At 42.8% G+C, this 17,042-nt stretch overlaps 1 protein-coding gene across 4 annotated transcripts in view; it reads left to right on the forward strand.

Annotated features, from left to right (window-relative positions):
• The window catches only part of LOC109890939 (semaphorin-3F-like), a 94,776-nt gene that overhangs the window by 52,411 nt on the left and 25,323 nt on the right, over positions 1–17,042 (forward strand). For all 4 annotated transcript variants that reach the window (XM_020483103.2, XM_020483104.2, XM_020483105.2 and 1 more), the window contains exons 3-5: positions 9,244–9,404; positions 9,851–9,913; positions 11,439–11,558. In XM_020483103.2, coding sequence (XP_020338692.1) covers positions 9,244–9,404; positions 9,851–9,913; positions 11,439–11,558 — 344 coding nt within the window. The remainder of the gene's footprint in view (positions 1–9,243; positions 9,405–9,850; positions 9,914–11,438; positions 11,559–17,042) is intronic.

Genomic DNA, 17,042 nt, shown 5'->3' on the forward strand with positions numbered 1-17,042 from the left:
ATGATGACTTAAAAAATAATAAAGTATTCAAATAAAAACTAAATGTAAATATTGAATGATTTGAATATTAATGTCTTATTTTTCTATTGATGTCTATCCAATGTGGACCTGACAGAGACAATGGAATATTTTCTATGTTTTGGCTATTTCATGTTCCCTATTGCCTTTGGAATTGCCATTAAAAAGCTCTAAAATAATTTTAATGGGATCATTTCCTAAAGCTTTTAATGTTGAAATGTTGTTTTTGAAACAAATCGAAAACCGTGTTTCTTTAAAAAAATCTTCGAACCGAATCCAAACCGAGCTCAAAAAGCACTAATCGCTCAGCAATAACAGGAAGTCACTGTGAGAAAGTTAACAACTGTTCGTAGACATGCAGGTATCTGGAGATGGACCATATCTGTGTAACTAAACTATACTGGATTCCCCACGGTTATGGTTATGGTGGCATCTTACCCTGGTAGGACGAGGTCACATACTCCGATAACGCTCTTAGAGTATCGCTGTGGTTGTTTCAGAGGGTGTACCAGTTAACTGCCTCATCACATTTACTTTTACTGCTTTGTCCTGACACTTGGTAGTGAGGTGCAAATTCATTCACGCCCAACCGCTAAATATCACACTGCATTTCCAGAGTTAAACACAAGCTGGCTCGTTAACAGCTGATTACTTCTTCCTGAAAAACTCGGATTACATACAAATCTCTCACATAATTTTAGTGGCTATGATGATTAGATTCATCTATTATTAGATGATAAATCAACCAAAACGCTGCATGCAGAATTTTCTCATATTTGTCCTTAAACTAGTTGAAGCATGTTTACAGTAGAACCTTGAAGGAGAAACTTCTTGGCAGCATTAAGCTGCCACATCATGTTTTTCTCTTACACCCCACATAGCCTGGTTCCTCTCTAGGTTTCTTCCTAGGTATTGGCCTTTCTAGGGAGTTTTTCCTAGCCACCGTGCTTCTCCACCTGCATTGCTTGCTGTTTGGGGTTTTAGGCTGGGTTTCTGTACAGCACTTTGAGATATCAGCTGATGTACGAAGGGCTATATAAATAAATTTGATTTGATTTGATTTGATACAGTTTGGACTAGACGGTGACAGAATGGCACAGTGAATGGTTGTAGCTCTGATCACCAGATAGGAGAGCCTGAGCGCCGAGCCCATTCCCAGGTCCATCCTACCCCTGGCAGGCCTAACCAACCACTGACATTTACTCTGCCTGAGAACAACTGAGCCTTTCTTATATGTACAGGGCTACAGGCAGCAGACACTTCCTAATTATGGCAGGGAGAGAAGAATAACACAGACGTTAATGAGAACGTCTGACTTAGACTTCCATAAGGTAATGGATGACGGGTAAATCTGTTAAACCTGTGGCACCGTTGCCTGGTTGACACATTACTGCACCTCGTAAAAATTGGACAGAACTGCCAACACGCAGCTCATTCTGCCCTTCCTATTGGCGTTCGGTTTTTCCTTAGGTCCTAAATCTATAGGGGTTGAGATCCCGTCCACTGGTGTTGAAACGGAGTGGGCGTAAAGGAGTAGTGTTGACCACTTTGCCATTTTTCTTCACGACATTGACAGCTTAAAAAAAATATTAGATCCCAGTTTCTGACATGCACATCCTTTCATGTGAGTGAGCATGCCACTTCTCCCGCCCCCCTCTTAAACACCCTAATTATCACTACTGCAACTCCAGTGTGTGTGAAATCACACACCTCGCCTCGCTCCAAGGAGCTGAAAACGGCCTCAGGCCTCTAGTAGTAGTAGTACAGGCTTGTGTTAGTGTATCCAAATTGCATTGTTTGTTTTTCAATAAATATGTCCCAGTGAATGAATATGGTTTAACTGGATACACTGATGTTACTGCATGTATTCTAGCCTTAAAACTCACTACAATTCCACGAAGGAGAGACTGTCATTTTTAAAACGGAAACCACAGAACCTAGATGGCTCATGTGGTATAAAACCAGATATTTTTGCAATCCCTGCCCCTATTTTCAATCTGGCAGATTCCATGTAACTATTCAGCCCCCCCAACCCTGTTTCCCTCCACTCTGCCACCCTCCCCTTCCTCCAGGCCTCTGCAGAGACACAGGCAGTCTTCATGCAGCAACATGCCCTGTTCTGTCGTTCTTTGGCAGGGCCCACACTTTTAATTTACCCAATTTGAAACCAAAGAAACACTGTATGTAGCTGGGTGGAACACCCACATCAGGTTCATGTAGCTAATGTGAGCCGCACAGTTGGGTGCCAGAAGTATTTTTTCCCCATTTGTTATGTTTAACCATACAGTCAAACATTTTCCATTATTCAATCATTCGCCTCATTCATCTTGTAGATTTGCCAGGAAAGTAAATATACTCCTAAATCATGGTAGATGCGGTAATCTGTCCTTAATGAGAGGAAGTGCTCATGTTTCTAAACCCACCACAAAACATGATTCATTAATACAGTCTATATTATAAATCTACAATTTCTGGTTATTTTGGTTATTTGAGTGGATTGTGCATTTATATACTTAATAAAAATATAAACGCAACATGTAAAGTGTTGGTCCCATGTTTATTTAGATGAATAAAAAGATCTCCGATATTTTTCATACGCACAAAAAGCTTATTTCTCTCATATTTTGTGCACACATTTGATTACATCCTTGTTAGTGAGCATTCCTTTGCCAAAATAATCCATCCACCTGACAGGTGTGGCATATCAAGAAGCTGATTAAACAGCATGGCCATTACATAGGTGCACCTTGTGCTTGGGGACAATATAAGGCCATTCTAAAATGTGCAGTTTTGTCACAACGCAACGGCCACAGATGTCTCAAGTTTTGAGGAAGCATGCAATTCAAATCAAATTTAATTTGCCACATGCGCCGAATACAACAGGTGTAGACCTTACAGTGAAATGCTAACGTACAAGCCCTTATCAAACAATGCAGTTTTAAGAAAAATACCAATGTAAAAAATAAGAAATAAAATGAACAAATAATTAAAGAGCAGCAGTAAAATAACAATAGTGGGTACCGGTACAGAGGCACCGGTTAGTCAAGGTAATTGAGGTAATATGTACATATAGGTAGAGTTATTAAAGTGACTATGCATAGATAATAACAGAGAGTAGCAGCAGCATAAAAGAGGGTAGGGGAAGCCGTTTAGAAGCCTCTTGGACTTAGACTTGGTGCTACGGTACCACTTGCCATGCAGTAGCAGAGAGAACCGTCTATGACTAGGGTGGCTGGAGTCTTTGACCATTTTTAGGGTCTTCCTCTGACACCGCCTGGTATAGAGGTCCTGGATGGCAGGAAACTTGGTCCCAGTGATGTACTGGGCTGTACGCACTACCCTCTGTAGTGCCTTGCGGTCAAAGTCCGAGCAGTTGTCATACCAGGCAGTGATGCAACCCGTCAGGATGCTCTCGATGGTGCAGCTGTAGAAACTTTTGATGATCTGTGGACCCATGCCAAATCTTTTCAGTCTCCTGAGGAGGAATAGGTTTAGTTGTGCCCTCTTCACGACTGTCTTGGTGTGCTTGGACCATGTTAGTTTGTTGGTGATGTGGATGCCAACCTGCTCCATTACAGCCCCGTTGATGAGAATGGGGGCGTGCTCGGTCCTCCATTTCCTGTAGTCCACAATCATATCCTTTGTCTTGATCACGTTGAGGGAGAGGTTGTTGTACTTGCACCACACGGTCAGGTCTCTGACCTCCTCCCTATTGACTGTCTCGTCATTGTCGGTGATCAGGCCTACCACTGTTGTGTCATTGGCAAACTTAATAATGGTGTTGGAGTCGTGCCTGGCCGTGCAGTCATGAGTGAACAGGGAGTACAGGAGGGGACTGAGCACGCGCCCCTGAGGGGCTCTGTGTTGTGGATCAGTGTAGCACATGTGTTGTTACCTACCCTTACCACCTGGGGGCGGGCCGTCAGGAAGTCCAACATCCAGTTGCAGAGTGAGGTGTTTAGTCCCAGGGTCCTTAGCTTAGTGATGAGCTTTGAGGGCTGTGAGCCGATTGGCATCCTGACTTCAGGAATGTCCAACGGAGCTGTTGCTAGAGAATGTAATGTTAACTTCTCAACCATTAGCAACCTCATATCGTTCTAGAGAATTTCCACTTCCAGCTTCTTCACCTGACACCAGCTGTCTGACACCAGCCACCCAGACAGCTGATGAAAACTGAGGATTGTTTCTGTCTGTAATAAAGCCCTTTTATGGGGGAAAACTCATTCTGATTGGCTGGGCCTGGCTCCCAAGTGGGTGGGCCTATGCCCTCCCAAGCCCACCCATGGCTGAGCCTCTGCCCAGTCATTAGTGCTTAATGTATTTATTTAAATGTACTAATTTCCTTTTATGAACTGTAACTCATTAAAATTCGAAATTGTTGCATGTTGCGTATATATTTTTCTTCAGTATATTATATAAGACAGCTTTAACACTTGAAATGGAGATGTCCAGTTTTGCCAGGGGATCTCAAGAATATATGCCCTTGAACTCAGCATTTTCATGCAAAAAAAAAAGAAAAAAGTAATCTAAACCCATGGGCAATTAACTGAAGATGGTGAGTTATAGGTAACTGTCAAAATAAAGGAAACACCAACACAAAGTGTCTTAATAGGGCATTGGGCCACCACGAGCGGCCAGGACAGCTTTAATGCGCCTTTGCATAGATTCTACAAGTGTCTGGAACTCTATTCGATGGTTCTGCCATGAGAAATTCCATAATTTGTTGATGGTGGTAGAACATGCTGTCTCAGGCTCCACTCGAGAATCTCCCATAAGTGTACAATTCGGGCGAGATCTGGTGACTGACACCCTCATTTACTCAAGTGTTTCCTTTATTTTGCCAGTTACCTGTATGTGGTAACATGCTTGCCTGCAGCCATGGGATCTCATTGTCAGTGGCCAAGTATTCTCTCAGGAGGACTGATCCTGTTTGACTGTGGGGCTTCTGAGTTCCCCCTTTGATTTCTGCCTCCCTCCTTTAGCCACCAGAAACATGGATTGGCTCTCTGGCCCGTTTCTGTGTAATCCCAGAGGAAGTCCTTATGACTTACCCTGAACCATTAGAGATGGGGAAATCGAATATGTGGCCATTTCACAACATAGTGAAGTGCACATATGCATTTGAACCTGTTGCTCCCTCTTAACATGTGTCAATGTGTCATGTGTGACCGTGAGCTTGAGTTTGGGCTGTATGGTGGCTGGCTCAGGAGTTAGGGACTTGGGGCATCGGCCAGAGAATAGGCTATTAAGAAACAGTGGGTTTGGGCTTCATCTTACATGACTCCAAGCTACATCCACTAACATAACCTTTTCTGCTAATAGAATGGGAAGCGGGCACCATCTAGAGATATCCAGACGGCGGGAAGGGGATTGTCCCTGTTCAGTAGACTAGAGAGGAAGGACAGGACCGCCACCAACGACTTTACTGACAATTCTCAGCTCAAGCTACAACGGGATCACCTTCCTCTCTGTGCACCATTACTCCTGGGAGTAACGTTCATTTCAGTGTGTGTGTTTGAGGGATCAGGAGTACACGGATCAGGTTCCCTCACCAGCAACAGGAAGTCTAACTTTCCCCACTAATAGAGCCATTGCCATTCAACTGGGGGAACTTGTCCACTCCTGAAACAAAGCCCCCCTCTGTCCTACAGGCCCCCCAGAGAGAGCTAAAACCCCACACGCAGTAATGGACTACTTTAAGAGCTGATCTGCCTCTAATATATTCGCTCTTATGTTGCTCCAGGTCTCCAAAACTCCAAGTCTGTGTGGTGAAAATGGCGTCCTGCCCTAATGCGGATGACACACAGAGCTCAGAGGAGTTCAGGTTTTGAGCCTCTTCCTGTACTAAAACTCCCCTGGCCTGCCCTGCAGAGGTCAAATTCCTGCTGCTTCACTCCCTCTACTGTTGGGGATCATGCACCTGTCCTGTAATATAGAGAGAACCAGCACTTCTTGGAATAGGCTTTAGATTGGCTATATACATGGTAGTCTTGAATGAAGTAAGAAAAAATAAGAACAATAATCATGTGGTATGAGGCACCCTGTTCCCTCCAAACTCAACCAAATCTCTCATTCTGCTTGTCAAATGGTTTGACAGCAAATGAAGTAGCCTGGTTAAAAATCACCATCCGTGTTGATCATGCACGTTTTCCCCTCTGTCGTTGTGTGCCTTAGCTTGCTGATGGTGTCTCAGTGTTTGTCCAGTCCCTCTCCAGGCCTCCTGGGCTTGTTTCCACAGGTGGCCTGACCTCTGAGGCAGGGTGGCGTAGCTGAGCCCAGTCTCCCGCCATTATGAGCCCTGGATCAACATTTAATATGAGCACACTCCCCAGTGCTTCTGTCTGTCTGAGCAGAGGGTCGAGCAGGGGATAGGAGGGGAGAGGAGAGCAGGGGATAATGTACAGTAGCTGGCAGACTTTTCCTTTCAGATTTCCTATTCTTTTTTTCCTTGTGTATTTACCCCCAACGAGACCCAACGAAAGTTCCATTTCTCTGACTGATACGACAAAAGCCTAAGTGGCATGTTGGGTTTACAATGAGCTCAATGCCAAATCACCGGGAAAATGGCCTCTAATGCTAGTATAGGAACAGTAGTTTCCTCTTAGTAATGCTTTAATTGCAGTGCCACAGGAGCATTAAGGAACAGATGGAATATGATTTTCTACGCAGCCTAGTAAACGTTCTGTATTTGTTTAGAGAACGTTCTTTCACTAACAAGGGGAGGGAGGGAGTTATTATCTGAATATGTATATCTAATGCATAACAGTATTATTATCTAAATATGCATATCTAATGTATGACAATATTATATAAATATGTATATCTAATGTATAACAGTATTATTATCTAAATCTGTATATCTAATGCATAACAGTATTATTATGTAAATATGTATATCTAATGTATAACAGTATTATTATGTAGATATGCATAGCTAATGTATGACAATATTATATAAATATGTATATCTAATGCATAACAGTATTATTATGTAAATATGTATATCTAATGTATAACAGTATTATTATGTAGATATGCATAGCTAATGTATAACAATATCATCCAAATATGCATATCTAATGTGTAACAGTAGTATTATCTAAATATGCATATCTAATGTGTAACAATATTTTTTCTAAATATGCATATCTAATGCATAACAGTATTTATTTCAAGTGTTATGGATGTTTAAGGTTTTTGGTTTGTGGAAAATTAACATATGGCTAGCTAGCTATAGATGTTTAAAACGGTCATATGTTTGGTTTGTCACCACGCTTTAGTGTACATTATGACTCCATTATCCGTCCGTTGTCAGATGATTATGGGCTTCGATTACATATGTTTTGGAGCTGGATACGGAGAGCTCTATAGAGTCTATTGTTGCTCTGTAGTGCTCTGACTCCCTCCTCACCAAACAGATGGTTACATTCAGCTACTCTCTGAAAACAAACATACGCTGAGGAGTTGCTGACAAACTGGTTCAGAAAGGGCTTAAACTGGCCCCTGGAGTGTCTCTGTGTGTCTCTGTCTGTCTGCCTGCCTGCCTGCCTGCCTGCCTGCCTGCCTGCCAGCCAGCCAGCCAGCCAGCCAGCCAGCCAGCCAGTGTGTGTGTACATGTGCAAGTGTGTGTGTGCATGTGTGTTAAACTTCACATCCAGTAGCACACAGCCAATGATATACAGAGGGGTGTAGTTTGGGGACTCATCATTCAACCAAACTCTCAAACACAAATAATCACGGGGTGAGACCACATGTCGCAGCTCTTATGCATAGGGCCTCGACAGCTGTCAATCACACAGATGACCTATAAACAGACCCTTGGCAGACACTCTTATTAAATCAAACTGTACAAATATAGCAAATCTAATGCTATGAATCGTTGATTATTGACGTAACCCAGAGTTAAATTTAGATACGGTATGGAAGACTGGTAATATCAGATTCCATGGTAAGTATGTTGAGAAACGTCTGTGGATGGAGTTTATTTTAAGGTCCTGTGGTTTGATGGGGGACATGGGGATGGCTTTCGTCTTGTCTTGGTATTCAGATAACTTCCTGAGAGACAGTCAGACAACCAGATAGGAATGTATTTTTCACCCTGTTCAAACAGGGATTGAATATAAACCAGCACACACCTTCTTTGGCTTTATGGAGGCATGTTTTTTTCCCAGAGTAGGGTGACCAGTTTAGAAACAGGTCCTGCATAAACATGGATATTAATAAACTTATTTTTACCCTTTTGCTATATCAGAAGGATTTGTTATTTGAAACTATGTTGTGCAGGTTTTGACTTTGAAGCTACAACAGGACCATTTGAAGCTGTGATACAACAGGACCATTTGAAGCTGTGATACAACAGGACCATTTGAAGCTGTGATACAACAGGACCATTTGAAGCTGTGATACAACAGGACCATTTTATTTGAAGTTGATCCTCTGATTATGTGCAGACATACCTTAGTTCTGATATATAGTATGTAAACAGTAAAATACTTTAATTAGATCTACATCTTTCCTATCTGTCATCTACTATTTTTTCCTGACCACAATTTAACCACTAAAATTACCATAGTTGTGGCATTGTGGAGATGTTGTTTTTTGGTGGACTCCTAAATTAGTTCAGTAGAAGCTTATTGAGTAAAAGCGCAATGTTTGTCAAGCAGCAGTATATGATTGCCACCCTTCTAAGCCCTACACTGTAGGGTCCCATTGATTGTTTGTCTTTGGTGTCGGGCCCGAGCAGCGGAGAGACAGTGGGCCTCTCAAACAGCACTGCCCTGTCTGTACATGGCTGCTGAACCGTGGAGAACGTATCAAACAAAGTCTCACAGGGAAGGGTCTATAGGAAGGGTCCTGTTACTCTCGACACAGGAATGTCTGTCAACTGCATTCTTAATGTAGCCGCAGAAGACCCACTCAGACCTTCAGATGACCAGAGAAATCCTTGGCAGATGTCCATGCCGGTATTTAACAGAGATATGGAGGAAAGACAGTATTGAGATGGCAACACAATGAGACGCTCTCTAGCACGTGTCACTGACCGACTGTATTGGGTTTCAACTGTGTTGATAAAAAAAGACATCTCATAACCCCACATGGGTATGCAGGACAGGAGGGGTGGAATGTCTCAGTTGAGCCTGCATGTGTGTGTTAATCTGTTTGTGTACAGCAGCTGTCTTTCCCTAATGGATATTTTTGCTCTCTTGTTCCCCCTCCTCTCTGCAGAGCTGAGGTCCACCGGCACTGCCCAACACTTTGCCTACCTGCTCAACACGTCTGACTACCGTATCCTGCGTATGGACGAGGACCACGACCGCATGTACGTTGGCAGTAAGGACTACATCCTGTCCCTGGACCTGCATGACATCAACAAGGAGCCGCTCATTGTAAGACCTTACAGTCACTATCCCTGTATCTCTTCACCTTCCCTTACCTACTCTCACCTCTTCTCCCCTCACCCTTCTCCCCTCCCCTCACCTCTCCTCCCCCCTCTCCCCTCTCTCATCTCCAGAGCTCTATGATCCGGGGTGAGGCTAACCCTTTGCCTCAGCTCTCAAAAACGGCCCCCGAGGGTCATATGTCTCATTTCGCTGCCCTGTGTCTGACATTTTGATTAGCTCGCCTACAGTTTGTATTGGACTGCACTATTTTCTGGAGACAGGGGTTGTAAAAACAGTGTAAAAACAAAATCTGGATATGACCATTCCAAGGGGGCTAATAGTACCCTGTGGCAGGTTTAGCCCCACATCTATAAAGTCCAGTGATGTTGAACGGGTTGTGCGATGTGTTGGGTTATTGCTATAAAATGACCTTTGTTCCCCCCCGCCTTCAGCTCCACTGGCCTGTCTCTCAGCAGAGGAAGACTGAGTGTGTTCTAAGTGGGAAGGACACCAATGTAAGTATTTCTGTTGACTCTCGATCTCCACACAACTAATTCAGGATTTATGTTTCAGATCAGGTGACTTGTGCCACCTGTAATATGTAGTAATGTATTTTCTATATTTATCTATCTATAAAGTGTGTATATATATATATATATATATATATATATATATATATATATACATTTCCGGTCAAAAGTTTGGACAACACCTACTCATTTCTACATTGTAGAATAATAGTGAAGACATCAAAACTTTGAAATAGCACATATGGAATCATGTAGTAACCAAAAAAGTGTTATTTTTTTATATGATATTCTTCAAAGTAGCCACCCTTTGCCTTGACGACAGCTTTGCACACTCTTGGCATTCTCTCAACCAGCTTCATGAGGTAGTCACCTGTAATGCATTTAAATTAACAGGTGTATCTTTAAAAAAATATATTTGGGGGATTTCTTTCGTTCTTAATGCGTTTGATACAATCAGTTGTGTTGTGACGAGGTAGGGGTGGTATACAGAAGACAGCTTTATTTGGTAAAAGACTTTGTCCATATTAAGGCAAGAATAGCTCAAATAAGAAACACGACAGTCCATCATTACTTTATGTCACGTTTGTCATAATGATGAGACCAAGGCGCAGCGTGAGTAGAGTTCCATATAATTTTAATAAACTGAAACTTACCTAACAAAACAACAACCGAAACTTGAATCTACTGATGTAAACCAAGGCAATTATACATAGGCAAGATCCCACAACACAAATGAGGAAAATGGCTACCTAAATATGATCCCCAATCAGAGACCACGATAAACAGCTGTCTCTGATTGGGAACCATATCAGGCCAACATAGACATACAAAAACCCTAGACATACAAAAACTAGAGTACCCACCCTAGTCACACCCTGACCTAACCAAAATATATAGAAAAACAGAGATATTTAAGGTAAGGGCTTGACATTTTAAGACATGAAGGTCAGTCAAAACGGAACAATTCAAGTACTTAGAAAGTTTCTTCAAGCGCAGTCGCAAAAACCATCTAGCGCTATTATGAAGCCCAGTTGAAGGGCATATTTTTTTCCTTTATTTAACTAGGCAAGTCAGTTAAGAACAAAGTCTTATTTTCAATGACAGCCTAGGAACAATGGGTTAACTACCTTGTTCAGGGGAAGAATGACAGATTTTTACCTTGTCAGCTCAGGGATTCAATCTTGCAACCTTTCGGTTACTAGTCCAATGCTCTAAACACTAGGCTACCTGCCGCCCCATATACCTACGGGGATTTAATTTGGCCCTGTAAAATCCTGGTTCCGCTCTGTCTGGACAAACAGACAGGGCAGGACTGGCACCAACTAGTCTCACTCTTCCCCATCTGCCAGTGTAGGGTGTGGATAAATAGATTATACTGGCACACTAATATATTGACATTTCCATTGATGTTAAAGATAATTGCCTCTTGTAATATGCTTTATGTTGTATATAGGTATTATCATACATGTTGATAATCCATTCATGTCTGTCTATGTTTGTTCCCATGCAGGGCGAGTGTGGGAACTTCATCCGTCTGATTGAGCCATGGAACAGGACCCACTTGTATGTCTGTGGTACTGGGGCCTACAACCCCATCTGTACCTACGTCAACCGTGGACGCAAACCGCAGGTTAGAGCTCCACACCTTATTGAATACATTGAGTCTGTGTTCACATAAGGAAGAGGTGAGGGAGCATATGGCTCTGTCTGTAAAATCAAATCAAATGTATATTCATCACATGCTGTGTAAACAGCAGGTGTAGACTGTGAAATGCTGACTTATGGGCCTTTTCCAGCAATGCAGAGTTAAAGATCAAAATGTCATACAAAATTGAAATAGTGACACGAGGAAAACAGTTGACGTCGGAAGTTTACATAGACCTCAGCCAAATACATTTAAACTCAGTTTTTCACAATTCCTGACATTTAATCCGAGTACAAATTCCCTGTTTTAGGTCAGTTAGGATCACCACTTTATTTTAAGAATGTGAAATGTCACAATAATAGTAGAGAGAGTGATTTATTTCAGCTTGTATTTCTTTCATCACGTTCACAGTGGTTCAGAAGTTTTCATACACTCAATTAGTATTTGATAGCATTGCCTTTAAATTGTTTAACTTGGGTCAAACATTTCAGTTAGCCTTCCACAAGCAAGCCACAATAAGTTGGATGTAACGGTCTTCCTCTTCATCTGAAGAGGAGAGGCGAGAAGGATTGGCGGACCAAAACACAGCGTGATTATATTGATTCATGTTTAATAAACAAAGATAAACACGAACACTTCAAAACAATAAACATGGAAAACCAAAAACAGCCCTGTCTGGTGCAAAACACAGAGACAGGAACAATCACCCACAAACACACAGTGAAACCCAGGCTACCTAAATATGGTTCCCAATCAGAGACAATGACTAACACCTGCCTCTGATTGAGAACCATATCAGGCCAGACATAGAAATAGACAAACAAGACATCCAACATAGAATGCCCACTCAGATCACACCCTGACCAACCAATACATAGAAACATACAACACAAACTATGGTCAGGGTGTGACATTGGGTGAATTTTGGCCCATTCCTCCTGACAGAGCTGGTGTAAATGAGTCAGGTTTGTAGGCCTCCTTGTTCGCACACGCTTTTTCAGTTCTGCCCACAAATTTTCTATAGGATTGAGGTCAGGGCTTTGTGATGGCCACTCCACTACCTTGACTTTTCTGTCCTTAAGCATTTTGCCACAACTTTGGAAGTGTGCTTGGGGTCATTGTGATACAGGGAAGTATAAAGTATAAAAATGACTTGTGTTATGAACAAAGTAGATGTCCTAACCGACTTGCCAAAACTATAGTTTGTTAACAAAAAAACGGTGGAGTGGTTGAAAACGAGTTTTAATGACTCCAACCCAAGTGTATGTAAACTTCCCGACTTCACCTGTATATTGTGAATAACAGTTCCTCTCTCATCGCGAAACATCTTTCAAACACTCGCCCTCGATAACCACCAAGCCTTGGTATGAAATAGATCATTGTCATTCTCTGATCCCACATTTCCACATAGTTTTGCGTGAACATAGTGGGTGTGGTTTGATGTAGTTTACAATTTAAGTTATCTGCTACAGTATATTTCCTAGTTCTGTGCTCAGCTCTTTTGCCACCAGTTGCTCTCGGTGTATCATACAATGCATCCATTGGTCAGAGGAAGACATACATATTCATAACTAGAGTGCAGAGGCCTGCCCACCATCCCACCGTAGATGGAGCCACATCTGTGTAAAAGCCCACCATTCGATCCCATAGAATCTGTTTTTCGTCAACATAGCACACTGAACATCCCGTGCCATTTAATGCTCGGGAATCGCGAGACAGAACTATATGTCTTCGTGAATAGCATCCAACGACATATATATCGAACAAAACTCAATGCCACCGGGGTCTGACAATCTGGATGGAAAATTACTGAAGATAATAGCAGATGATTTTGCCACCCCTATTTGTCACATCTTCAAATTAAACCTACTAGAGAGCATGTGCCCTCAGGCCTGGAGGGAAGCTAAAGTCCTTCTGCTACCCAAGAATAGTAAATCCCCCTTTACTGGCTCAAATAGCTGACCAGTCTCTCAAATATAATCCAGTTAGAACCAGGAATTCCCCAAGGTAGCTGTTTAGGCCCCTTGCTTTTTTCAATTTTTACTAACAACATGCCACTAATTTTGAGTAAAGCCAGTTTGTCTATGTATGCGGATGACTCAACACTATTCATGTCAGCTACGACAGTGACTGAAATGACTGCAACACACAAAGAGCTGCTGTTAGTTTCAGATTGGGTGGCAAGTAATAAGTTATCCCTAAATATTTCGAAAACTAAAAGCATTGTATTTGGAACAAACACTCACTAAACCCTAAACCTCAACTAAATCTTGTAATAAATAATGTGGAAATTGAGCAAGTTGAGATGACTAAACTGCTGTAACCCTAGATTGTAAACAGTTATGGTCAAAACATATTGATGCAGTAGTAGCTAAGATGGGGAGAAGTCTGTCTATAATAAAGCGATGCTCTGCCTTCTTAACAACACTATCAACAAGGCAGGTCCTACAGGCCCTAGTTTTGTCGCACCTTGACCTGTGGTCAGGTGCCACAAAAAAAGGATTAGGAAAATTGCAATTGGCTCAGAACAGGGCAGCACAGCTGGCCCTTGGATGTACACAGAGAGCTAATATTAATAATATGCATGTCATTCTCTTCTGGTTTATAGTGGAGGAATAGATTGGACTTCATCACTACTTTTATTTATGAGAGTTATTGACATGTTGAATGCACCGAGCTGTCTGTCTAAACTACTGGCACACAGCTCGGACACCCATGCATACTAGAGGTTGACCTCTAATGCCTACCCCACAAGACATGCCACCAGAGGTCTCTTCACAGAGAGTCCAGAAACAGCCTATGGGAGGAGCACAGTACTACATAGAGCCCTGACTACATGGAACTCTATTCCACATCAAGTAACTGACTCAAGCAGCAAAGTTAGATAAAAAAATAGATTAAAAAAACACCTTATGGAACAGCGGGGACTGTGAAGCAACACAAACATTGGCACACACACACACACACACACACACACACACACACACACACACATGGATTTAGTAATGTAGATATGTGTTAGTGGTGGAGTAGGGGCCTGAGGGCACACAGTGTGTTGTGAAATCTGGGAATGTATTGTAATGTTTTTAAAATGGTATAAACTGCCTTAATTTTGCTGGACCCCAGGAAGAGCAGGTGCCTCTTTGGCAGCAGCTAATGGAGATCCATAGTAAATACAAATACAAATGCATGGGCATCTCGGCCCTCACAGCTAACATCCATTTGGAGAGCATAAGCTGGGGAGTTTGAGTTGTTCAGTCAGTTTCCTCTTGATTGCAATAGCATAAATTCTGTGTTTAACAGTGTTCTCAGAATGATATTGATGTGAGTTTCTGTGCCTCTGCCTCCGCACACATTGTTTTCACCATATCAATTGCGTCCGGTAATATCAAAGTCTCTGCAATAGTGTGTGGCTTCATAGCGTAGCTGGCCTAGCCATTCACCATGGGAATGATTCAAGTGCAACAAGTGAGGCCTTTTCCTATAAAGGCACAAGGTGAGACCCAGATGCAGACACAGGAGGCAGATGGTTAGAGTCCAAGATGTTTATTAACAATCCAAAAGGGGTAGGCAAGAGAATGGTCGAAGACAGGCAAAAGATCAAAACCAGTTCAGAGTTCTAGGGGTACAGAATGGCAGGCAGGCTCGAGGTCAGGGCAGGCAGAATGGTCAGGTAGGTGGGAATGGAGTCCAGAAAAACAGGCAAAGGTCAAAACCGGGAGGACTAGTAGAAGAGAATAGAAAAGCAGGTGCACGGGAAAACACGCTGGATGACTTGAACATACAAGACAAACTGGCACAGAGAGACAGGAAACACAGGGATAAATACACGGACAGGTGAAACAGATCAGGGTGTGACATTCCCCATGATATAACGGCACTCTCTGATTGAATTTAGTCTTTTAGATTTGAATGATTTAGATTTTTAAGGTTAGCCACATTACAATGATTTTTAGATACAAAGACAATATTATAATATATATGTATTTTTGGGGGGTAGATTTTGGAAATTCACCCGTGACCCCATTTTCATATCAGGTGACACCACATTGGGTCGCGATCTCTAGTTTGGGAACCACTGCTGTAATCCATGGCTTCTGGTTGGGATATGTACAGTCACTGTGGGGACGACCTCGTCAATGCACTTATTAATGAAGCCAGTGACTGATGTGGTAAACTCCTCAATGTTATCAGATGAATCCCGGAACATATTCTAAGTCTGTGCTTCTGAAACAGTCCTGTAGTTTAGCATCCGCTTCATCAGACCATTTCCATATTGAGCACGTCACTGGTACTTCCTGTTAAGAGTTTTTGCATGTAAGCAGGACGCAGTATATAGTTATGGTCTGATTTGCCAAAGGGAGGGCGAGGGAGGGCCTTGTATGCGTTTCTTTGCATAGGAGACATGCTGGTAAAAATTTGGTAAAACGGATTTCCGTTTCCCTGGATTAAAATCACAAGCCAAGTGAAAAGCCGCCTCTCCACATTTACTCTCCATCCCACAGCCTCCCTCCCTCCCTCCCTCCCTCCCTCCCTCCCTCCCTCCCTCCCTCCCTCCCTCCCTCCCTCCCTCCCTCCCTCCCTCCCTCCCTCCCTCCCTCCCTCCCTCCCTCTCTCTCTCTCTCTCTCTCTCTCTCTCTCTCTCTCTCTCTCTCTCTCTTCATCCCCACATCTCTCTTTCTCTCTCTACATTTCTCTCACCATCCTACCTTCATTCCTACCTTCACCATCCTCTACCCCCCCTCGATCTCCACTGCTTCATCTCCAGCCCCAGGCCTAAGCAGCCATTGGAGTCTCAGTCTTCACAACTGTCATCCCCAGCGTTACATCTTACCTTTAATGTTACGGCGCTGAATGTTAATTCTCACTCTTTAAATGGAGGTCTTGAGTTTCGTAGAGCCAGGCATCACCACCATGGAGTACTTTACCCCTCTGCTATTTCATGTTGATCCATATGACCGTTACTAACAAAGGGCATCCATCCCTACATCTATCCATCCATCCGTCCATCCACTCATAGCTCTAGAAGCCCTGTGTGATTCTCAGATGGCCTGCTCCCGCTATGCTCCCTCAGCCTCCAGTCCTCACCATATGAGAAGTTGAGAGCTCCCGTTATGGGGTGCCAGTGGAATGTTCTAGTTATAGTACATTAATGAGATGGCTTTTATTTTCCCCTTCATATTAAACAGACAGGTCAGACTCTTCCCATGAGTCCCCCCTCTCTCTCTCTGCTGGTCTGGAGTTAAGTATGGGAGCAGAGATGTGAAATGGTACACCACCATACACACAGCTTTTCCAGACAGGAAGCCAGGAGAAGGCGAAATGCTGCTCATTGCCAGAAATCTACTGTGCTCATTGTCTCATGTAGATGTATACACATACACACACACACACACACACACACACACACACACACACACACACACACACACACACACACACACACACACACACACACACACACACACA

Source organism: Oncorhynchus kisutch, linkage group LG5 (assembly GCF_002021735.2).
Source record: "Oncorhynchus kisutch isolate 150728-3 linkage group LG5, Okis_V2, whole genome shotgun sequence".
Classification (NCBI taxonomy): domain Eukaryota; kingdom Metazoa; phylum Chordata; class Actinopteri; order Salmoniformes; family Salmonidae; genus Oncorhynchus; species Oncorhynchus kisutch.